This window comes from Perca fluviatilis, chromosome 9 (assembly GCF_010015445.1).
Source record: "Perca fluviatilis chromosome 9, GENO_Pfluv_1.0, whole genome shotgun sequence".
NCBI lineage: Eukaryota > Metazoa > Chordata > Actinopteri > Perciformes > Percidae > Perca > Perca fluviatilis.
This window is the reverse complement of record NC_053120.1, coordinates 15,055,406-15,079,692: the sequence shown is the minus strand read 5'-3', so window position 1 is coordinate 15,079,692 and position 24,287 is coordinate 15,055,406. Positions and strand designations below refer to the sequence as shown.

General features: G+C 40.4%; 2 protein-coding genes across 3 annotated transcripts in view; both read right to left on the bottom strand.

Annotated features, from left to right (window-relative positions):
• Positions 1 to 24,287, bottom strand: part of rabgap1l (RAB GTPase activating protein 1-like) — a 126,567-nt gene that overhangs the window by 73,885 nt on the left and 28,395 nt on the right. For both annotated transcript variants that reach the window (XM_039811130.1, XM_039811131.1), the window contains exons 12-13: positions 20,918 to 21,011; positions 18,976 to 19,124 (exon numbers count right to left, since the gene is read on the bottom strand). In XM_039811130.1, coding sequence (XP_039667064.1) covers positions 18,976 to 19,124; positions 20,918 to 21,011 — 243 coding nt within the window. The remainder of the gene's footprint in view (positions 1 to 18,975; positions 19,125 to 20,917; positions 21,012 to 24,287) is intronic.
• Positions 1,222 to 7,095, bottom strand: gpr52 (G protein-coupled receptor 52). Its single transcript, XM_039811153.1, has one exon. It carries the CDS (start codon positions 5,197 to 5,199, stop codon positions 4,081 to 4,083), a length of 1,119 nt encoding a protein of 372 aa, XP_039667087.1. The 5' UTR covers positions 5,200 to 7,095; the 3' UTR covers positions 1,222 to 4,080.

Here is a 24,287-nt window from a genome sequence, read left to right as displayed (position 1 = left end):
CAAAAAAAGTCCACCAAAGGAATGAATATTTGTGCAACTTCTGACCAAATACTATAATCTCCACTTCAATGGAAAATTCAAATTTTTACATTTGGTAACAACTGAGCTATTTTATTTTAGGCTATTACATAACTTTGCTTTTTCCTTTTTATATCTTGTTGTGTTGTTATTTGTCACCACATTGTGAAGATAATACCACACTAATTCAGACTCTATACATACCTTCTACTACCCCACTGCACTATGCTCCAAAAGAGCACCACAAATACAAGCTATCAAAATAAAAAAAAATATCATTATAAGTCTATTACTATTCCATATATATGCCAGGTCATATGGCTATAGAAGGGAAGTCACAAGATTAAAACAAATCTGCTGTCTCCTCTTATCTTACAGATATGATGTAGACGTCAGATTGTAGAACATGTACCCATTTGAAGGCCCAAGTCAGATCAACTGTGTGACCTATTCTTGGTTCAAGTGGAAACCCCTCTGAACTATCAGTCATGGAAAACTAAATGCAACGACAATGTACCTTCTGATGTGTACACAGTGTTCATGTAGCTGGAAAATGTTTTTAAAAAAGTGCAGCATGTCCATGTAACAGTAACAGTAACTTCTCAACATATTTTTTTCACTTTTCCTACAAAATACATCTTTAGGCACGTATACAGAACAATCTGTAATGCATTAAAGCTGCATTAAGCAATATTTTTTATACTAAAACTTAATTAAAACGACTCCTTCATGTGTTGAAGGGTGATGAACGTTGATGATCCCGCTAAGAATCAATATCCCATACTACAGCTTCACGCAGCTGCTTTTACCTCACAGTTATCTTAATTGTTAGAACTAACAAAACCAATGCCGGCACATACAGTACAGATCATGGGCAGCCACTTCCAGGACGTGATTATTTAAAGTTGACTGTAGGCTACCTGCCTCATGCGAAACTGTAGAGAGCCAAAGTAAACAAATGGCTGGTAAGGAAAGAAGAACATGTAGATAACCCAAAAGAGACAGATATTTTTCTGTTGATAATGTTGGTTTACCAAACCTTGAATTAAAAACAATATTGTACTTACATTCATCAAAGAAAAAGCGGGAGGGATTTGTTTGGTATGTTGTTGTTTTTTTTTTTGGGTGTGGTGTTTTTTTTATTAAAATATAAAAAGATAAAAGGCTCAAAGTTTCTTTTTATTGTGCTTGCAATGCAAAAATCACTTAATGCAGCTATAAAATGAGGAATGACTTACACAGCCTACTGTTAAGCAGCATAGAATGCAGTTACACTATCAAGGGGCTGGGTTTGCTGTGTCACTTGTTCTCTAGTATGGACAAATATATACTACAAGCAAGGCATAAACCACAGATGACACTACTATATGAGCAAAGAGAGAAATCGGTAAGATATTGGCTATAGTATGTGGCTGTATTTATGAGAATAGAATTATGCTTTGACACTGATCCCATGATCAAGGGAATGTACAAGGTAGATCGACTGGAGTGACCATATTACTGGATAAGATGATGAGAATCATAACCAAAGGCAGTATGTGGGTTGCATTAACTACACATCCTCTGCACTTTGTATATCAAAAGCCTCAGATTGGGGAAATAACTATAGTAAAATAACTATATTTATTTTTTAGCAGAATTTAGTTACTGTAACTACCTATCTCCAATACGAAGCCCACAAACAATTCATTAAGGACTCCTTTCTAAAACCTATACTGTGCCATTCCCAGCACAGGCACCTGTTGCGTGGGCACAGACATCATGAAAAAACAGGAAAATTCAACAAGCCCAGTTACCACATTTAGAGTGTGATTCCCAGTTTGGTTTGACCTTGTGAGAAGTGCACACTAAATACTGTGGTCATTCCCAAAAGCATTGAGAAGTATTTAAGACATTCAGGCCTATAGTTTGAGGTGAGTATATTTATATATAAAAAAATAAATAAAAAAGCAGCAACAGAATTGGTACAGCTGAAAGAGAGTGAGACACATTAAAAGTAATGAGGATTGTCCGACCAATAGTTTAACAAAACTCCACAAGATAAGCTGCTGATAGCCTTAAACCTTTTTCACAACAAAGCATGTGATTTCAGATCAGTTCATTTCTAACCTCACAACGACCTCCAGACAGATCAGATCACATTAACCTGAGCCCCTATGCACCACTGCTGGGAAATAAAATCCACTATCATCTTTAACAAAGATAACTGATGCAAAGCACTCAAAATCAGCCTACTAATCAGGTCTACACTGCCACTACTATCACTTTTCTTACCTATAAGCGACTAAGGGGGGTTTAAAGCAACACCCAAGATGTTCATCTAAAATAATATTCTCAAGTCAGCTCAATTACAGATTTAACTTTCTAAACTAAACCTAAACCTATTGCATTATAAAAAATGTGAAATTCATAATTAGATAATGCTGTTTTTTACTTTGCCAAGTCTGTTGTTTGTTCCTTATCCAATATACATGGCTCTACATATACATGGGGGGGTGTAATATTTATTTGCTGGTTAGAAATGGCTGTCATGAGCGCTCATGCATCAAACTGTTAGCAGAATACTCATAACACAGCCATATCAGGAATGCCACACCAATGGTGGGAATGCTGCCGCTGATGGGCTATTTCATTAGCGCAAGGGGGGACCTTGGCAATGTGCTGGGTAGTTATCTGCTGCGGGTATCAGTTCACTGCCTTCAATATAAAGACCTCCGCAACAAACTGACACATCCTTTGTATGAATTCTGGAAATCAAGTGCGTTTTAGAAGGGGTGCACCACACAATTGGTGACCAACCATAATCAGCTAATATTTAAATTGGTAAACAATATAAGCAGCATGTCATCTGTGGAAAATCTGATACAGGTCACACGACGACACTAGGCAATGTGTTAAATGGTTTGACAATTAGAACATCTACATTATAGATTAGTAACCATGTTGACTAAAATTAAAACCCAATAAATTCTCATTTTGGGGGTTTTAACTTGATTTAAAGGTTTCAAGACTCTTTTTACAAGTTTAGATATTTTACAGTCCTTGCTCTAATGCTGTGATGTCGGAGTATGTTTTGAAGAACTATCTAAACAGTGCTATATTGGAATTTTAATGATGAAGATTGATGTGTGCTACTACCTGTACATTATGTACCCTGTTTTGCAGAAGGTCTGAGTAAACAACTTTATCCAGATTTCAACCTTCTGCGATTGGCTAATCACTTATAGAAAGGCCAATCAATTTGTTTATAGAAAGAAAATGTGTCAGAACATCATTGCCTTTTTGCATCTCTCTCCTGTTCACCTGCAAACATCATGTTTACAGACTCAACATGAAATACTTCAGCAGAAATGGACTGCACACTTTCCTTTAGAAAACAGTCAAGGCCATATGCCAACGGTTATTTATCAGCAGCATAACGGCTGTCGTCATTGTCACCTTGTGTGTTTATACAGATAAAAAGTCAAATATCCATTTACAACCTTTAAACAGGTTTATGAGCACAAGTAAGTGTAGGTTATCTAGTTTCTGCTAATGACAGTCATAGAAAGTACGGAAACATCGAGTAAAAGGTCAATCCAATTCACAACCACAAACAAAATTTAACAGGCATGAAAAAGTGTGGTCACATTTGATGTTTGAGAGAATATATTTTGAATCTTTTGGAGTTTGTCTTCCCACTATGTCTGACCTGGCTGATGGAAACACCGATAAACTGGCTGATGACATACAGTGAGATGTAAAGGCTAAGAAAGCCATTGGGAGACTACTTTCTATATCCACAGCCAAGTCACACACCACAGAATAAAAACCATCACAGAGTGCCCATCTCATTAAATCTGTTTAGACACTGCACCCATCTCCTTGAAAAGCTTGTAATAAAATAAACCATGGTTTATTGTGACCAACGTAATGACATTGGTTCATCAGCTCACAGGCTGATACAACAGAAATTGTTTTCTGTTTGCTTAAGCTGTGCCAATGTTTTTGAAAGTTAACTAGCTGCTAAGCTGTTAAGATTCATGTTCCCCATTTGTTGATCCCAGCAGTAAAGTCATCCCTTCAGATGGAGCATGAGTTTGCCCTCTTCCTTGGTTTAGGCTCCCCAAAGTCCCCGTCATCGGCCGCGCAGTGGCTAAAGGAGCAAATTGTCTGTGAGAGCCTACGCATGCCCAGGCGGAACACACTATTAGACAGGCTGTAGATGACACAGTTGCAAAAGCTGTTGCTTATGGCAAGCCAGGTGGTGATGAAGGAGAGGGCAGGGTTGTCCAGCACATGGGAGCTCTCTAGCAAGAAGTAGATTATGTAGGGCAGCCAAAGCATATAGAAAACGCTGGTGATGCGAAACAGCACCATCGCATAGCGCCGATCTGGTCCATGCCCTCCGTGATGCCCACCACCACCCCCCTCACCAGCCTCCATCTCCTGGCTGGGGAAACGTGCCCGCCGTTCACTGATCTCCCTGTTGTGCTGCTGGCAAATGCGAAAGATATGGTAATAGGTAAAACACACCACAAGCGCAGCAGGCGCATAGAGCATACACACCACAAATCCTGTAAAGAGGGCAGAGGTGGGCCAAGAGTGAGCACACCACTCAAAAATGTCCCCATGATAGCCTGGCTTACCCCACCCAAAGAAGGAGGGCAAGAAAACCAGGCTAGAGTAGACCCAGATTAGGGTAATGCACCCTCGTAGCCGGCATGGCGTCACCAGCTGGTTGTAAGACAGTGGTTTAGTTATGGCCAGGTAGCGGTCCACACTGATACAAGCCAAGCATGCCATTGAAACACTCTTCAGAACAGAGATGACGTAGCTGAAGACCTGGCATGTGATGGGTTCCTGGACACCTGCTGGGTAGTGGAGAAGAGACAGGGTGGGCACCAGGCAGCTAAGACCCACCAGCAGGTCAGCATATGCCATGGTCTGGATGAAGTAGCTGGTGGTGTAGTGGTGTAGCAGAGGGGCACAGTGGAACACAAAGATCACCGTCAGGTTCCCTGCAATAATGAGCACTGTCAGAAGTACAATGACAGCAGTCTCCAGGACGCAAGCCTCTAGGCCTTCGTTCAGCCCCCAGCCCAAGGGACAAGAGTGGTTGGCAGCACTGCCAGGAAAGAAGTCTCCATGACTGCTGTTGGCAGTGAGCACCGGGCCCGTTGTCAGTTCAGACTGGTTCATTGTTGTGGGTGCTATCCAGGTGGGTCAGGTTTGTGGTGTGTCACCCATAAGGCAGCTGGCCTGAAACTGGAGAACTGCCTGCCCCCCACCCGCTCTACACCGGGTGTCTGCAGCCTTCTTCAGTTAACGGAGCGCAATACTCTCTCTAACACACTCACTCTCTCGTTCACCTTACTCTCACATAGCTGGGTCTCAATCAAATAAACACTGACTGGAGAAAAATCAATACAGCCTCTGGGAGGGTAGCACAACCCATTTAGCTCTCCTTTTCCAATCACTCATGGTTAGTGAAAGTAGTGGGTGGGTAACAGTCAGGAGTAGATATCAAAAAACTGTATTCCTTCAGTAAACCAGGGTAGGAGGGTAGCATTACTGCTGTGGCCAGCATCTATTCCAAAGGCGAGTTTCCCAGCTGCTTTGCCTGCCAGTCTGTGGCCTCATCTCCCAATCCTAATGAGGGTTGCCACAGGGAGGCTGAGGGCATAAGCTGTCCGCACAAGGGCAGAAAGCACAGAAGATGCGAGGGAGGACACCATACGAAGAGGTTAAAGTATGAAGCAAAGCACAATGCTCTCTGCTGTTGACAAATCCTCACAGGAGATCAAATAAGTTAGCTGTATATGGCTCCTATTTCACTCCTGGAAATCAGATGAAATTTGCTGAGTGCAGTTGCCTTTCAAAAAATAAACTTTAGGCAACTATTTCTAAGGGAAATAAAAGCTTCTTAGGAGTCTCTCTTAGTGTGTACCAAAGTCTGGAAAAGAAAATTACATCCATCTCTGTGAATCGACCCTTCAATCCAATCCAAAGTTTTACTGTGCAATGGGTGCTTGTGTTTACAATGTAACAGCAGGCTTCCCTTATTTTGGTGGTCCTCTGGTCAGTGTCTGGAGCCCATGCATGCCCAGCTATTGTCTGAATCAAAACACAGACACAGGCTAGAACAACATGGGGATCTCCGCAGGAGATAATGTCATAGCTCTCTCAGCACACGGCGCTGGGGGAAAAATGATGTTTGCAAGCCATCCCCAGGCAGAATGAGGTAAAAAAGAAAAATCACAGGATGAGTTTTGCTATTAAAGTAATTTAAAGTTTAAATCCAAATGTGCAAACTTGCCTCTCAGTGTTCTGGACTGCAAGTCGCAAAAAAGACATGTAAAAGCCCAGTAGCTGATGAAAGTGTTGAATCGAAGACTCCCATGCAGGCAGGTGGAAGGACTCTCCTGGAGCAATGAGAGGCCAGCTGAATAGCTCAGTGCTCCTCTCAGACTCCTCAGCAATCCTGTGGCAGACACTTGCAGAGAGGGGTGTGGGGATCAATCGGCAATCCACCTATTTATCCCATAAATGAGTTACTTGCATTTTTGTTGTGACATCCTGAAGCATTAGCACCTTCTCCTCAAATGCTGAAAGCAACCATAGATGTTTTTTAACTTGCTTTAGTCCTTTGAAGTATGCACTCTGTTTATTTGTAGAGGTATGAGGTCCTACAACTCCTCTCTTAGTAGGTCTGTCGCCCAGAACAAAACCCTGGCCGCGCAACAAAAGGGAATCCACTCGAGCAGCATAAAGAAAAGACCAAGTCCCAGTCGGAGTCCCAGTTTCAAGCACTGTCCTCTGCAAACGTCCCCCTTTTAATTCCAGTAAACAGGACAACCCACATTTTTTATAAATAAATCCTTAGATCCTGGCATACAGAAACCGATGAATGCAATGCATCTATCAAAAGCTGCAAGTAAAAAGCAAGAAAAAAAAAAAAGATGACTGCGCTGATGGAAATGAGTTAAATCTGCAGTGAGGGAAGCGAAGGGACGAAGAGTCCCTCAGCCCTGGTGCAGTGAGGAGAGATGCTGCGACTGGCTTACACTTCCCTCCCTCCCTCTCCACGCAATCTCTCTAGCTTGCACACTCAACCTCTCTCTCTTTACACACACAGAAATTCACACACACACACACACACACACACTTTCTCTCTCTCAGCTTTCACTCAATGCCCCGCCTCCTCCCATCCCAGCTGCACCTGAGGCTCCCTGCCACATTATTCTGTCTCTCACACTGACTTTCTCCCAGAGGTAAATTTGGATGCATTTCCTATTTACATATTACTTATCTTTCATAGTCTGTTTTATATTAATTAAAAGCCCCCTCCTTTTCTTTCTTTCCATGTTTCAGTCCTTCTTCTGACTCTCAATCTCGTTTCTCCATACATCTATCTAGCCCTAGTATGTCAAAAAAAAAAAAAAAAAAAAAAAAACACCCATCTATTTAATTCACACTTCAAAAGAACCAACATTGAAAAGATAACCCGAGATAAAATTAAAAAAATATACATTTCATGACATCCTTATGAGTCACTCATTATACTGTCTCTACTTTGAGGGAAGAATAAAAAGGCAATGCTTGTTGTGGTCATCAGTCTCAGCTTGCCACTTTCTTAAATACGTCAGTATATAATGTTCAAGAATACAGGAGGCCACTCAACCTCCATAATTCCATGAAACATGGATCTTGGATATATCTAGTAAAATTAGTCCTCTCCCTTATCCAGCTAGGCTCCAGGTTCTTCTGGATATTTTATTTATTCTTTATTTAACCAACTGCTTAGCACAGTTATGCTTGCCCCTTAGTTACAGTTGCCCAGCATTTCAGCCAGTTGGGAGCATCCTCTGGCCGACAGATGATAAAGAGGATCAGGTGACAGCAAATTGGCTAAGCAGAAGGGCGCATGGAAAGAAACTGTCACACATCGTGGCTGGGCAGGAGAATATTGAAAACAAGAAAATTCAGAGCAACTTTTTCAACATTATCATTTTCCTTGTTTTTTAACTTTTAGAGCCAATTACAGTAGAGGCAACGAAGAATGGCAGGCTGCAAGTTGGACAGAAAATGGCTGCTTTGGAAAACAACTTCCAGGAAGAGAAGATTGCTTTAAATATTGGAATAATAAAATACATGTTTGAAACATGACAAACTACTACTACTTTATGGAAAAAATCAACACATCCTGTCAACTTACAAAGTATACCTATACTGTATTCCACAGATGGACAAAGGAAAAAATGATGCTATCCACATATGTGTCTAATTTTTCAAAACTAAATTCTAGAAAAGTGCTTGGTCAAATCCACTCAGAAAGTCACTTATCAAACCATCAGAGCAAAACCAAATGTGTTATCTGTACAACAACAAGGGAATGTGACTTCCAGAGAAAGAGATATTCACTGACGATGGCTGAACCTAGACCTGACTGAGTGTCCTTGAGGAAGATGTAATACAATGTAAGAATATTATACAGGAAAATGTGGCATGCAGCCAATTTTTAACACACCTGTTTATAACAGACCATTCAAGCCAATGAAAACGCCTTGCACAGACCCGTTGACCTTAAATATGGAGGCAGTAGCATGTGGCAGTAGTAGGGCTGAGCGATAAAACTATCTCAAAACTGGACCACGATAAAATGCAGGTCTACAACAATGATAAGCTGTGGACATATTTACCCGAAAACACAACAGCCAGAGTCTGGCTTTTCGGCTTGCCGGACACGCCCACTTCCTATTATGAGTGTATGTCTGTTGCTGGTGTGGAAGTGTGTTCCCCTCCTGTTAAAATACGTAGCGCCCCCATCCATAGTTACGGTTAGAGATAAGGTTTGGTTCAGGTAACGTTGTGGGGGCCTTTAAGCCGGTCTGTTGGCGGTTGGTGCCAAGCAGGAAGGCAAACGCAACAAATCTTTTACATCACCTGAACAGGTACCATTCAGCGACCACACAGAGTATGAAAATGCGGACTCACGCTGGCTCGCGTCCACACACATAGCCTGGAAGTTAAAACGTTACCGTTAGTTTGTCTGCTGTTAACAGCGCTAGCATTAGCGGTGCTGTAGCTGCTGTACTAAAATAACAATCAATCGTGTCGTCTTTTGCAGCCATTGCCCCACATGAAAAACAATTTAAAAAAGAGGAAAAAATGTAACGAGCGCTATACAGTTCAGTTAACCTATAGCTAGTACAATTCAGTAATATACAGTTTACAGTCACTTCACATTTTCTTTTCACATGTATAATGCGTTTAGAAAGAAATCACAGATTTTGCTTTACCAAGACTTAAAAGGTTTAATACGGTGTGTTTCATACAATGTGGTTGTGAACTGGAGTACAAAATAGTCTGTCAAGCAGAAGGACGGCACTTTAATTGTCATGGAGACCAGATATTCTTTGGTCTCTGTGTTGGTTAATTTGGTCATTCAAGAGAAACAGTGTGATGGAAAAACAGAAAGAGGGGGCAGAAAGAAAGGAGAACTAAAAATAAAGAGACAAAGTGAAGACTAAAAGAAAGTTCATGTAGACAGGTCTGCTGTCACTATGGAAGGAGCCAGTCAATGGAGATCTCTCAGCACAGTGCTCTTTACCTTTGGAGGTGGACACTGATGAAAAACACGACCAGAAGGCCACCGTTAATAATTCATTCTGCTCCAAAACAAAGACAGCGGGGCCACTTGGAAACAAAGGTGGAGGCTGATTCACCTTTTACTGCTTCCCAGCATCCCACCCTCCTCCACCCCTGGGCTCCTGCTGATTCCAGTCAACAGCAATGTGCATGGGCATAAGCAGGGAGTTTACATCCACATTATAGGTGTTTAGCTGATGGGGCTGAAGGAAACCTTTCTAGAGCAAGCATTACATAGTGCTCAATCAATAAAATAAAAAAACTAAACAAATGACAAAGTTCACACTCAAAGATAACACGAGAATGTCAATCCAATGCCCGTGTGTACAAATAGGCTTTCAGATGCTGTTTAAACTAGTCATCAAAGGTTACTACTTGACCTGGTGGCAATTTTAAAGCTTACAGTGGTCAGCATTGGTGTTCAATGTTGACCAAGGGACAGCCAGTATTGTAAGCCCTGATCAGATGACATTATAAGGTTGTGTCTGCACAAGACCTGACCCGGTTCCTGGATTGAAACTTACAGAGAAGCACTTAAAAGCGAAATGCTCTTTTCTCCTTCAAGACAAGCAGGCGTTGCACAGTTGTTGACAACAGATGACTGCAGTAAATATGTGGAATAATGTGAAGCAGATTGCTTTCCTCCAGTCAGAGTTATTATATCATGAGTCATTGTTCAATGATCCAAATGATCAGCGGATGTATATTGTCCCACCAATGCTAATTTTTATGCAACCACTTGTGGAATGTTTGCCAAATTGTGTCAGAGGTCTCTCCAGTATTTATCAGAGGCCCAGAGTTCTTTAAAGGCAAAAAAAAAAATTACCCCGGCCTCGAGCTGGTCTTGGTGGTAGAACCTTGGGTTATTGCCTTGGTATGATCAGACTAAAATGACAAGATCCAAGAACACAAATATTCTTCAGACCTGGGAAGGAGGTGCAGGCCTCCTGTGGTTTCCATTTCCTCTTCTTGTGTTTTGTCAAGCTGCATTTTTGCAAAATCTAGCTCTGATAACGGACAACCCTCTTGTCCAAGAGTCTGGGGGTTGGCATATGGAGGGATAGATGGTTACTGGGGCAGATTAGAGCTGATTCACTGCTTGGATACAAACATTCAGCAAGCACCATCAACGGACCAACACTAAACCAGCTTAGCAGGCAGAAGCTGGTATTTATATTTATCAACAGTGGGCCAAGCTTTGTCTGGATTCAGTTCCCAGGTTGAGGGCACCAAAGAAGAAGAATCCGAAGCACTGACAACATTAGTAGTCATTGGGCTTAAGTGCAGCATGCCTTACTTACCGGTCATAAAAACTGCATTGGAAACTGAGATGACATACAGTGGATTGACACCATTTGCCAAATAAAATCCTGAAAATGTAGATACTGTGACAATTCGAGCACATAATGCAGTCAAAGCCAGACTGTTGTTAAGACCTTCTGCCTCTCTTTGCTCTTTGGTATTCTGGATCACAGACTAACATGGTACTGTGCGCTTTTTCAAATTCTGCATTCACCTCTCCTGTGGGCAGCCAAAGCAAAGTTGGTCATGTAAAGCAGCTATACATTTGTAAAATAAATGAGAAGTGGCAATTATGATTATTGTTTTAGAAAGTAAGGGTTGTGAGAGCATATTTTATTTCTGTTCAATAGGATATGAAGCAGGCACAGTGAGAAGGAGAAACTGTCAAATGTAAAGATAGGAGCTAAATCACAGCATGTGGAAGACGTGTGGAAGTAACAGCTATTATTGTTGAACACCCTTAACAGAACAAATATCGATATATTTACCTCCAGCACAATGTCACCATGCATACTGTGTACACTGGGACTGCTGCAGTTAAATGGTGAAGAAGAGCTAAAGGTCAAAGACAGACAGCCTGCCTACTGAAATCACCATATATCATCTTCACACCACAAGGCAGAGAAGACCTGTCTGACTGCTCGGGTTGAGATACTTCTATTCATTATTCTGCAGCACCCATTGTCCTTGCACCATGTAGGTCAGGATGTAACGTGCATCTCTTAGACATCTGTAAAGGCTGAATGTAAACAATAAGTCTTTGTGCCTTTACTAGAAATTGTTTGTTTTTTTGTCAAAGAAAAATAAATAGATATTTGCTGAATAAAAGTCACTGTATAAAATGCAGGTCATGGGTTAATTTCACATTTGCATTCTTTAGGGGTTCAGGGCTATGCAGAACTATGTTAGTGAGTGATTATGCCAAAAGTCTCTTCTTTAGGCTTTTTCCTGCTTTAACTCAAAATAAATCACATTACTTTTATACCCTTTTTGGACAAACCCTGTCGCAAATGTACTTGAGATAAGATTCTTTATTGAATTAGAAGACACAAGCTAGTTCAACTCTGCAGTGAGGAAGAGGAAGAAGCAGAGCACTACTCTAGCTGTGAAGTTACAGTCGATATGAGGACTGAGACACAAGTGTTGTGACCAGAGAAGACGCTGTAGGCTGGATCTCCTTAATCCGAGCTGTCATATCAGTGTCAGCATGACTAGGAGGCTATGCTAATACACACACAGTGGATACCCTCACTACTGTAATGCAGCACAGCTACAACAAAAAAACCCTTACTTATACAATTATTTTTATCACACCTTTGGCATTGCATGTTAATTTGCATTTATTTTCATCTAAGAAATTCTACATTAAATGAAAAACTTGCATTAATGCCATAAATACTCAAATTTCATCTTAAACCCTGTCTTATTATCTGATTTTTGCTTTTCTTTTCCAGATATAGATTTTCCTGAAGCTGTGTGGAAGACAGGCGTGTGTCATTTTGGGGTTTCTGCTGTGGATATGTGAATGGGAGCTGGAGGGCTGCATTACTGACACACACACAGAGACAGAGACAGAGAGAGACAGAGACAGAGACAGAGACAGAGAGAGAGAGAGAGAGAGAGAGAGAGAGAGAGAGAAGGGCGTGGGAATGTTGCTGTGAATAGACCTACTGTATATTGTAAGGAGGCTGTTGCTTGGCTGTGTTGTGGCCATGCATTGCAGCTGCTCCCTATGGATACTATGAAGCAGGATGGGTGTATGTGTGTGTGTGTGTGCGCATTTCTTTGTGTGAGAGGCTGTGATTGACTTTAGACCCTCAAGGGGATTTTATTTCATCCATGAATGATAAAAGACCTTAAACTAGTGGCAGGACACACAACTAAGCCAGAGGAATTCTATTTATGTACAGTATGTGCATGATGTGTGTCTGGGCATGCATGCATGTATACTGTATTTTTAGCTAGCGGTGAAAACCTTGTATCTCTAAAATGTCAATGTTTGAAGACCTAAAAAACCAGAGTGTTTAGCTTTGATCACATTGGATGTTTTTTGACTACACTAATGGATTTCTGGCAGAGGTGCAAACATCAAAAAAGTTAAGAGTTTTGTCCTTCAATAGTGATATGCATAGCAATGTACACTACATCCAGCACATGTTTACCTACTGAACAGTGAATAGCATAAAAAAGAACTAAGTAATCCCAATTAATAATAAGCAGAAGGTAACCAGAAGGTTGAAAAAGTACAAGGTGAAATTTGGGAGAGTGTATTCATAAGTAGCTGACCACCTACCCAATTTCCAATTATCAAAATATCAAGTACCTACAGTAATGAACTAAGGCAGAAGTTGAGAGACAAAGACTAAAGGAGACACAGAATTGTCATGGAGACAACTTTAAGCTGAGAGAAGTCCATCAACCATTGCAGTTACCATGGCAGCCCATCTTATGTACATTGTACTCCATGTATGTGTATGTGGGTTATCAAGCGTGGGTGTGGTATTATTCCAGTCTGGCTGCATGGCTGATGCTACCTTTGATTGTACACTGACGTTAAATGTCATCGCTAAGCTGGCGCCTGGCCTCAATAGGATTCAACATAAAAATATAATGCACCTCACAGCCCTGGTCTGATTTGCTCTTAGATTTCATTACGTGCTTTGTATAGAATGTAACTGAGCTGATTCCAATCATGGGTGGGAATTCCAGAAACGTTTATAACTTAAATGGAAAAGGATATACGGCTAAAATAAGTTAACCCTTTTAAATTTATACCTTATACTTATTTCTGTATCTCGAAATAGCATTTCTCTATCAAACGTAATCATACCAATGTGTCCAAGTAACCAATATAATGAAGGATAGTGTTTGGGGCCAATGCACAGCCACAGTACCCAAACAAAAAGACAGTGATGGCACAATACTGCATGTATCAAGAAATGCTTCTGAAACTGAACCATCATCAATAACAACAAGGATGTATGAAGAACCATGCTTTTCAGTTCCATTTATCAATTCCTAAAAGCAACATTTGACCTACTGCATCTCCATGTAAATGGCCAGAATCATAGGCATCGATCCAATTGTATAGTGTTTCAATATGGTGCTCTAGAAGAATTAGAATCCGTATTTTTAGAATATATATGAAAGCCAGTGCGAATTAAAAATAAGTACAAATTCTCTTACATCGCTCACTGGTACAAATTTGTTTAGCCAGGGAGAAAAGGGCAGAATATTGTACAAAAACACTGAACAGAAAAGTTCAAAATAAAAAATAAAAAAATCCCTTTGCAAATCAATCTCCTTGGAAGACCTTAAGTTTCATAAAGTCTAAGGCTCCTTACGGCCTGCTGTGGTGAAACCTCTGTTCCAGGCTTAACACACTGGCTGTGCTGTGAGTGAGATTGGTCTTTGGAAAGGCAGGCCTGAAAATAGCTGGCTGAGCCTTTTTAAGTTGTGGGTTCAAGCGAGGCAGCACACCTTGGGCTTGTATGGCTCTAGGGAGACGAAAAGGTTGTTCAAATGTCACTAGCAACCCTCCAACCCCGACCACAGTGCTGCGCCAGCCAAGAAATAAGTTATTTGTGAATGTCTCAGATGCTCTAAGGCCATGGTGTGTGTGACAGAGTGTGTATTTGTGACCCTGTGTGTGATGACTGTAAATGAGAGCAGTACAACACTGAAAATTACACTTGCGATCTATATCAAGCTAGCTAGCCACGGGCCACTTGCTGCTAAATGCTCAGTGAGTTAGTCTAACCCAGTGGTTCCCAACTTGGGAACAGACTCCTCAAGAGGTGACAAGACCACTTCGGAGGCTCGCAATATGATTTACAGTAGGAGTAGTTTTTAACTTCTAAATCTCCACTGATAAGAATTTTAATTATCTACTATAAAATCCTCCACCATCTTGCATGCAGCATATTATGAGTCGGCAGTACCTGAGTGTACTCCGATACCTGACCATTGTTAACGCTGTAAGACGTGTGCATCTGTGTGTCTATGGCTGTAAATTTGTAGCTGAACACGACACATTTTTTGTGTTAAGGTACACACAAAAACCAAATTACAAACGACCAAATCACATTTGTATGTTTAAACTATAGCATCATTTGCTGTCATCACAACATTGGTCGTCATATTAACCGCACAGAAATGCATACACTACGCTCACAACTCAAGACGTATAACAAAATTAGTAATATGAACGTATGATTCAATTGGTTTTCATGACACTAAATGTTTCTTAAGGACATGAAATGTCTTTATCTGTCCAGGGCTCCATATTCAGTCATAAAAGCTATATATATATATATATATATATATATATATATATATATATATATACACACACACACACACACACACACACACACACACACACACACACACACAGTCCTCCCAGTTTGTTGAACGTCAAAATTATGTCAGATGGGGTGACCGAAAATGAGATGTGATCTGACATTTTAAATCACATACATATAAGACTTGTGTACCTGAATGTGGTATATCCCAGCACAATCTAAAAAAACTGAGATAGATTTCCCATGAAATGCTGCAATCTTTTCTCTATTTTCAATCTAAAGTATGTTTTTTGCTGTGTCACTAACAGTAAATTTTATTTACTTCAGGGTGTCTGATAGTTTCATTAAGATAAACCCCTGATGTTTTAAGACCTTTACAATAAGAGAGGTAGCAGTTAAAGATGCCAGCTTTATGCACATGATGAAAAACAAATAAACACACTTTCTGATCCTGCATGCTGTAGCAGATTCTTCATTAGAAAAACATGCACTATATAAATACATTGATGATCGTTGGATATTGTGTTTTATTTTAAGGAATCTACAACTCAAAAATCACAAATAAAATCAGTTCAATCACAAAGTATAATAAAAACACAGAAGTCCGTTTAAGTGATGTATGTTTAGGATTAGAAACCACACATGGTTTACACCTACTGTATCGGCTGTGGGTCACTAGCATAATGCCCGAGCAGCGCTGATTTATGATACCCGATACCCCTACCATAAGGACGACAGAACAATTACTTAAAATTCAATCAGTATTAACGTCGTCACTGAGCCCAGACAACAGACATTAATAAGCTCCACACAGCCCGCGCCGTTGCGGTCATTTGCCTCTCTTCTCCCCCCCTCCATCTTTTCTCAGTTCCATTCATTTGATGCAGCTATTAATAGCCTGGCCACACGCCTATCAATACCATCACTACTCCAGCAAGACAGAGGATGTGGGCATGGCCTAGCCAGTAGAATGAGAATAAATTAGCCAAACTACAGAAGCTTGGTCTCATGTATGGAGAGAGAAGGAGAGAAAAATAGAAAGATGGGGGGCGGGGGGGCACATAAGACAACTAGATACTATGGGAAAGAGAAAGAAAGAAGAACAGTGAGAGCAAGGTAGAGAAATGGGACATAAAGAGCAAAAGAAAAACGGTCCCAATTTAATGGATAAAGATTGTGAGAAAAACTGAAAGATTGAGAAAAATTTACACAGTAGGTGAAAGAAAACCTGAAGAATATAAATATGTGACTGAAGAAAGACAGAAATCTGCTAGCTCTCTTGACGTTTACACACATTCCTTTTCCAATTCTCCCTCAGTGACTTCAACCTCATTTATGGGTCCACATTCCTCCCTCTCTCTATTTTTCTTCTTTCCATCTATCCCCCCCCCCCCATCTCTCTGCTTATTGATCGAGGCAGGTAGTTTCACCCACTTCTGTGCGGCAAAGAGAAAGACTATTGCATTATCCATAAAAGCAAGTAGCTCTGTCTGCTTTGCGTGTATATATCACCTCCTCCTACTGCTGCTGCTGTCTGGTCCAGTGGCGCTTTGTCACTCTACCTACTGGTTTAAAAATCTCTGACTAGAAATCCAAGGACGGGTCACAGATCTGGTTTGACAACTGCTCTATCACATGTGGAAAGTTTGGTTTTACTATGATTGATAACTATACTCGCATTGCAATACAGATACAATACAATTACAATACAGATTACATTTTTTTTTATTCATTTATCAATATATCAAGCAAAGTAATAGATATTTACTGGATTACATAATGATGGATTGATATCTTTATCATAATGCTGTAGTCACATGCAGTGCAACTCATAATTAACAGTGTCTTCATATGGCTAATGCTCCCACTGTTGAACTTAACTTATTTGTTTTTAAATGTGTAGCAACAGAAACGGATTAATAGCTTGCTACCCAAGTCCAATTGAATATGTATTGTCAATGGAAAAATCTATTCATCATTCATTATTAGAGTGTTTGTGACACCCATTTTGGATGACATGTGTACTGTTATTTTGTTCCAACCTTAGGCAAGTTGTTAAGTCATTCTGAAGAAAAACAAATAAATAAAATAAATGTGTAAATTGTAAACTGTCCATGGGTCCATGTTGCACTGATGATGTAGGATGACAGTTGCCAAAACTGTCCGATCAATGTCTGTTAATATGACTTGATGCCTGCAGCTCTTGGTTCATTCAGAGTACACGCAAACTGGACCAGGCACCAATAAACCTTTCTGTCCCCTCTGTCCTGATTATATGAACATACTACAGGTGTGAAACTACCTTAGTTGTCAGCAGCGGATCCAAATCAAATTTTCGGTGCACCAGAGTTTGATGCACACCTGTATGACAGCATTTTCACAACCCTAAATTCAAATGACCAAACAGTCAGACTTAAACTGCAACAAGTAGGTTATATGTGAACACGACAGGAAGAACACCCAACAGTTAAATACTAAAGGCCAAAAAAAAAAAAAATAAATAAAAATAAAATAAAAATCACATTGAATTCTTGCAAGCTTTCTGGGAGGCCAAAGGGCAGACAGGAGCTGTAATAGTCCTGAGACAGCGCCACATGCATTTAAATGTCACAGCTAAATTAGAGTGTTCTCCGACAAGATGCAGAGTTCAGAGAAACCGCTGTGCTGTCGATGACGTTGGTACTCTAAGACACTCAATGGTACACACACTAAGGAAAAATATTTCCCATTTTATTTTCATTGTAATGACATGATATTAAAACCATTCGCATCACTAATCTGGTGTTCACCAAACCACAACCTGCACTATACCTGGGAGAATGAATTGATTGTTAACTTCTGTATAGTGTTAGAACCATCCACACACAAGAGAAAGATAATATAGTTTCAACACGTTGTATGCTAAAATATTCATATCTCCGTAGGAAAACAAGTGAAAAGAATGAAATGGTAAGCATGTGAGAACACCGTTTTCCATATTTTAAGTTTACATGCAGGGCTCGACATAAAGGCTTGTCCGGGACAAGTGGATTTTTTGTATGGCAAGAGGAAGAGAAATTTACTTGCCCCACTGGACAAGTTAAAACTCAAACAATATAAAATGCCATGTTACTTCACATTATGTGCCACTCATTATGTCTATTTTACCGATTTTATTTTACCGATTTGAAACAAATAATTTTTTCTCCCCACAATCTGTCGAATCAGCATCCACCTCAGAATGCTTTGATTGGCTGATTGGCTCAATTTACCGCAGTCCCATTAGCTGACCTAGACAAATCGGAAAAGTATTCAGGACAACAGCAGTGCCTCTCGTGTGGTATTGCTTAAGAAACTCTTGACTTTTGTAAGTAATATTTTTTTTTAGCTAATGTTGAGACATGAAATCCAGTAGAAACCAATAACTGCCTGTTGGCGTGTAAGCACTAAGATCAGGATATGATAAACAAAAAAAATGGAATTTGGAAATTGAAGTTAAGTACACACTGCCATTTGTGTGTGTGATCAGTCTGCAAACATCCTGGACACGTTTTGTGTCACCTCACACATTGCCACAAAAAAAAAAAAAGAGAAAATATGAGAAATGTGACTTGCTGTAAGCGGTCATCCCTACATGGTGTGTGTGTGTGTGTGTGTGTGTGTGTGTGTGTGTGTGTGTGTGTGTGTGTGTGTGTGTGCGGTGTGCGTGCGTGCGCACGCACGCACGCACACGCGCTACCTTTGGTGATGAGAATGCGGTAGTGCTCAAGCAGGTCGTGGTTGTCGTGGCAACCGGCCAGCAGCTGCCAGACTTCAGCTCTGAGTGGCTCGGGAATGCCACTGTGAACCAACGAGGGCAAACCCTTCGGACGAGTGGACAGGTTCCCATGCCTGATACACAACACGCAGAGGTAATCCATTATTTTATAATCTCACTTAATCCAATTCGGCCACTTTAAATATTAATGTGAAGTGCATCTGGGCAGATTTGATAATTGACTTTTAGTGCATGGACAGTATGAAGACCAATCAAGTTAAAGGTGCTCTAATTGATGTGATGCATTCTTTAGGCTACAACATTTTTTTGTCACATACAGCAAACATCTCCTCACTATCCGCTAGCTGCCTGTCCCCTGAGCACACTGCTACGTGCTAACGCTGCTGCAGTGATGGCTCAATCAGCTCCTTTTTGTCGGTTATTGGCTGGAACACTGTTTGTTATGGTTCGTGGGGCAGGTTGGCGCAGTTTGTTTTTGTTGCCGTTTGTGGACCCTGGGCTGTCTTCAGAGACCGCGTTTTTTTACAGTGTGTTCAGGGGACAGGCAGCTAGCGGAGAGTGAGGAGATGTTTGCTGTATGTGACGAAAAATGTAGCCTAAAAAACGCGTTACATCACTTTAATCAGAGCACCTTTAATCAAGTGCAGAGTTAAATGCCTGTCACTGAAGTATTCATGTTGCACTACAACATGAATACTACCTTATACTACTAATAACAAAGTAGTTATTATAGTATAATTACCTAAATGCTTTTATCTTTTTTTCCCCTCACTTCTCTGGCCAGGTAGGGCTGACTTCATCCAGTTACCTATTCATACTGATAGACACGTTTACAATGGGAGCTGCAAAGGACAACCAGACTGCTATGGTTCTACTACATTTCTACTGAAGCAGCGCAAGGTTCACTGCCCCACTAAAATTACAGAATTAACTTCAGTATTGACTACAATAGTCAGTTACGCACATCTTTATTGTATTATTAACTACAGTGTTAATCACAGTACTACCTATCTCATTAAATATCATATTGGGTAGGGTATTGAGTACAGTATTACCGTAGCTACTAGAGTACAGTATTAACCGCAGTGCTGCAATGCTGTAAGAGTTCTCCTACAATATCTTGCTTTTTTGAAAACTCACTGTCAGCTCTTTTTAATGATGCTTGAAATCTCATCATAATGCATTTATTGAGGCAATATGCAAGCAATTTCCCAATAAGCTACTTCACCTTATTATGCTGATGCAACAGCAAGAAAACAACAAAAAACAGAAACATCTTTCATCTTCAGTTAATCATGCCACACTTAAAGCTGTATGTATCAACAATGGTTGTAATAAAAGCACAAGTATTAGATTGATGACATTATGTGTTATAGCAGCTAAATAAATGGCTGTATCTGAAGGGAACTGTTTTCTATACTAAGAGGGATGATAAAACAATCAAAAGGTCCTGTACTGTATATCACAGTCTGTATGAGGCAGTGTGTGCCCAATTCACCTTTCAGCATCAATGTGTCATGTCACAGTGCTTTTGCACAAGACGAAGAGCTAACATTCACATTTGATGTAATTCCATTTACTCATTAACTCAGTACAGTATTAACCACATTCCCTGCATCTTGTCCATCACCATCCATTTTTTAACCATTCACCTCTAAACTCTACATTTCTAGTATTCCCATTTCTTCGTCCTTCTCCATAACTTCCACTCGTTCTTCTTTTAGGGCATCCAGCTGTATACAAATCTATAACTCCATATTTTTTCACTATCCTGTATCTCATTCTCCTTCCTCCATACCGGTTTCAACTTCTCTCTGTTAAGCTTCCAACGGTCTTGCACCATCCAATTCAATCTAAATTTGGATCCATCTAAATTTCACTCTGTCGGTCTCTTTTGAAACCTTACCATCTGGTGAGGATTCCTCCCCAGGACTCCAGGATTTTCTCAGGACAGTCTTTGGAAACGTCTCCTGTCCCGCTGGAGATTTCCCTGTCACTATCTGTGAGAAACGCAAACACAGCCAGACATTAACAGACGTTAAGAGCATAAATGGATTATTCTTGAGATCTGTAACCTCTGTCCACATGAGAATACAGTGCTCAGTCCAAGACCTTTAAAAATGTCTACAACTGACGGTGTTGAGCTGTCTTTGTGTTAAACGCTCAGACCCGGTTTGGTCTTGTTTCATCATTGAGTCAAGCATTTTAACCTCATGAAGGCTTAGAGGATAAGACTGGCAGTCCACTGGATTGAGATTTATACATCTCTATATCTTTTTATGTATGCATGTCAGGGAACTGTATTTCACATTTTAAACGCAGTTACTATTGATGCCACACAGTCAAATGGAGGAAGGAGTGCCTGTGCAGTGCCTACACTTTCGTTAATGCTGTTCGTCTGTCTGGTGGTTTGTGAGGCATACAAGAGGCAATCAGCACAGCAAACCACTTGTGTTTAGATGCAGAAGCACTAATTGACCGTCTGGCCTGCTCTGCTGCTGGAGAGATGAACTGATCCCCACACAGAGACCGCCCACTGGAACAAACACTCACACAGTCCACACAGAGATTTACACGTACATCCAGCACATAATACACAGTAAGAATGAGATGCAAAAAAACACAATGGTGGCAATGAACTTCTCAGGGCATGGCATTAGGTTTCATTGATATCTCAACAACAAATCTGAACAGCAACAGTATGGGACGTATATAATGTCATGTCATATTTGAAAGACTGAGAAAAAAAAAAAGCTTTGAAAGATTGAAACTCTGTTTGAAAGCTTGAAATCTAACAAAAGGTTTAGCAAGATTGAAACTAAGTTTTGAAGGCTTGCACAATGTTTTGATAGGTTGAAAAAAAAAAAATCTTTATTTTGAAAATTTGCAAACGTACATTTGAACTCAAATTGCATACTGAGATCCACCCACACAATGGGGAGCTTGCAAGTCACGGGATTGCTGCCAAATTTGTCTCTTAGTTCTGGCCTAAAACTCTGAAACAAACAATCTGAAAATAAAAAGCAGGGATCCTGGAGGAGTCTATTGTTTTCCCAACCCACTTTAGCTGAAACCACGCCCACTTCCATATGACAAAAGTCTTAAGAAAAGCCTTGACACAGCTCAGCCTATGGAAAAATCCGCAAAATATGACAGCTACAGTAGCTTGGAAAATAGTGATATGTGGCACTGAATTATTTGATGAATTTACCGTTTATCAGACAACAAATGAGACAAGAATTAGCTAGCGCATCGCGTAGTCCCTACACCTAGACTACTTCGCCGGAAATCTTGCTGATCAGGAATCTGGGACCCTGCCAGATCAGCGAACTTTCAGTTGCTGCCAGTTAGACCCAGCGTTGCCACTGAGCTTCAGCCTTTCAAAGTTTTTTTTTTTTTTCCAGTTTTGAAATATTAAATAATAATAAATGAATAAACAGTCCTCAAAAAGGTTTTAAAGACATTGTTCACTCCCACTGAAGCCTTTACTTAGACCTTGGCATTAAATAATGAGGGAAGACATTTTCTTCTAGAACATGCAGCTTCTATGCTGAATGAACTGCTGCTCCTATACATCCTTACAGCCTCAGCAGGAGCTTTTCAGGTCTTTATAAATGCTTGATGAGCCCTTTCAAATAGTTCAGACCCAGCACAAAGCTGCTGCCACTGTTCTCATATTGGCTGAGGAGAAGTGGCGAGGAAGCGTGAGTCCAATGCTGCTTCCAACTTACCAGGTGATGAAAGAAACTGTGAAGACGAAGGGCCATTACGGTTACCTTTCAATCTGGAGAGGAGCTGTGCATTCACTGTAGGGTTACTTTCAAAAAGGATCTCTCTGATGTTTACGCCACTAGTGGATTGGTTTTATCTACATTAAAGCAGAAATTCTAGTATCATAAAGATGTTCTACCTTTAATATTTTACCCTTTTATTTATATCCTTTAATTTTGAATATGATGTCCTACACTACTCTTTTTTTTTTTTTTTTTACACCTGAGTCAAGCTCTTCTGCAGATACAAGATGGTTATAATAATATGGTTATATATTCAGTTATACATTATAAAGCAGAGGGACTGTATGGATACATGCATGTATTTGATCACAGTCTGTATGAGTGTAAATGAAACGGAACATAGCGTACAGTTCATACACAAAGTGTGTGCCTGCACGTGTATATAAAGAAGGTAACAAAAAAAAAATAACACAATAAGCAACAATCACAAAGCCTGAGATGTCAAAGATATGTCAGCTTTAAGCTTTAAAAAAAAAAAAAGTAAACATCCACATGAATTGTATGTGTGTGTGCTCACAGTTTAGGCATCTACACTGGGAGTGTATTCATTTCTGTACACAATGAGGCTGACCTCCAGCTCCACGGCCCTGAGCGCCTCCAATTTTCAGCTCTGGGGGAGGAGAGGGGTGTAATAGAAAAAGCCCTCTGAATAGCTCCCACAGTGCCAGTTGAATGCCGTCAGCGCCGGCCTTGGCGGCTGACTCGTGGCTTTAGGCGACGATTTCTGCCTCCCACTCCGTTAACACCTTTTAGTGCTTCAAGAAAAAAGTAGAAGAGTGTTGACAGTGGCAAAGAAAAGAGGGAAGCCACACAATAAGACGAAGAGGGGCCTCCAGTGTTATAGGTTTCTGTGTTGTCGTATCACCATTTTGGGAAAAAAGATATACAAAAAAGTTTTGATATAATTTGGAAAAGGGGATGCTACGTTCATATGGGCTCAGGTTAATATTTCATTGTAGTGCTTGAATTGCAGTACAAGAACTCTGCAGGCTTTAGTATCCTGTTAAAATGTCATATGTAGGTGTGACTAATTAACCTGCATAACATCCACCGAGGCCATTTCTTTATATTGGCATATATGAAATACGTAAATAATACAGTAATTTTATAGATAGAGTTTTGAATGCATATTTTGATAATTAAAATATTTTAGTCGATCGGATGATCTATTATTAATTAATTTAGCTGTGAATGTGATGTTGGAGAAAATCCTCTTCATCCAAACCAACATCATTAAGCTTGCAGTCTGAATTGTGGCCAGGCCTAATCTGCAACACCTGCACAGCTGAGACCACGGTCAGGTGGATACGCCAGTCCCATTTAGTGGGCTGAAACTGGGTCATGTTTGGAAACCACTTTAGTCTAACAGCTAGTGTTGGTGCTTTAAATGTAATAGCTGTTTTGCCTCCATCCCTCTGGCATACCTGCCATTATTGATGGGGCTATATCCACTCTGGCTTGACACCTAAACTGTTCATATTT

Coding starts and splice junctions, on each gene's coding strand:
- gpr52 (XM_039811153.1), bottom strand. CDS start 5,199: ATGAACCAGTCTGAACTGACAACGGGCCCGGTGCTCACTGCCAACAGC.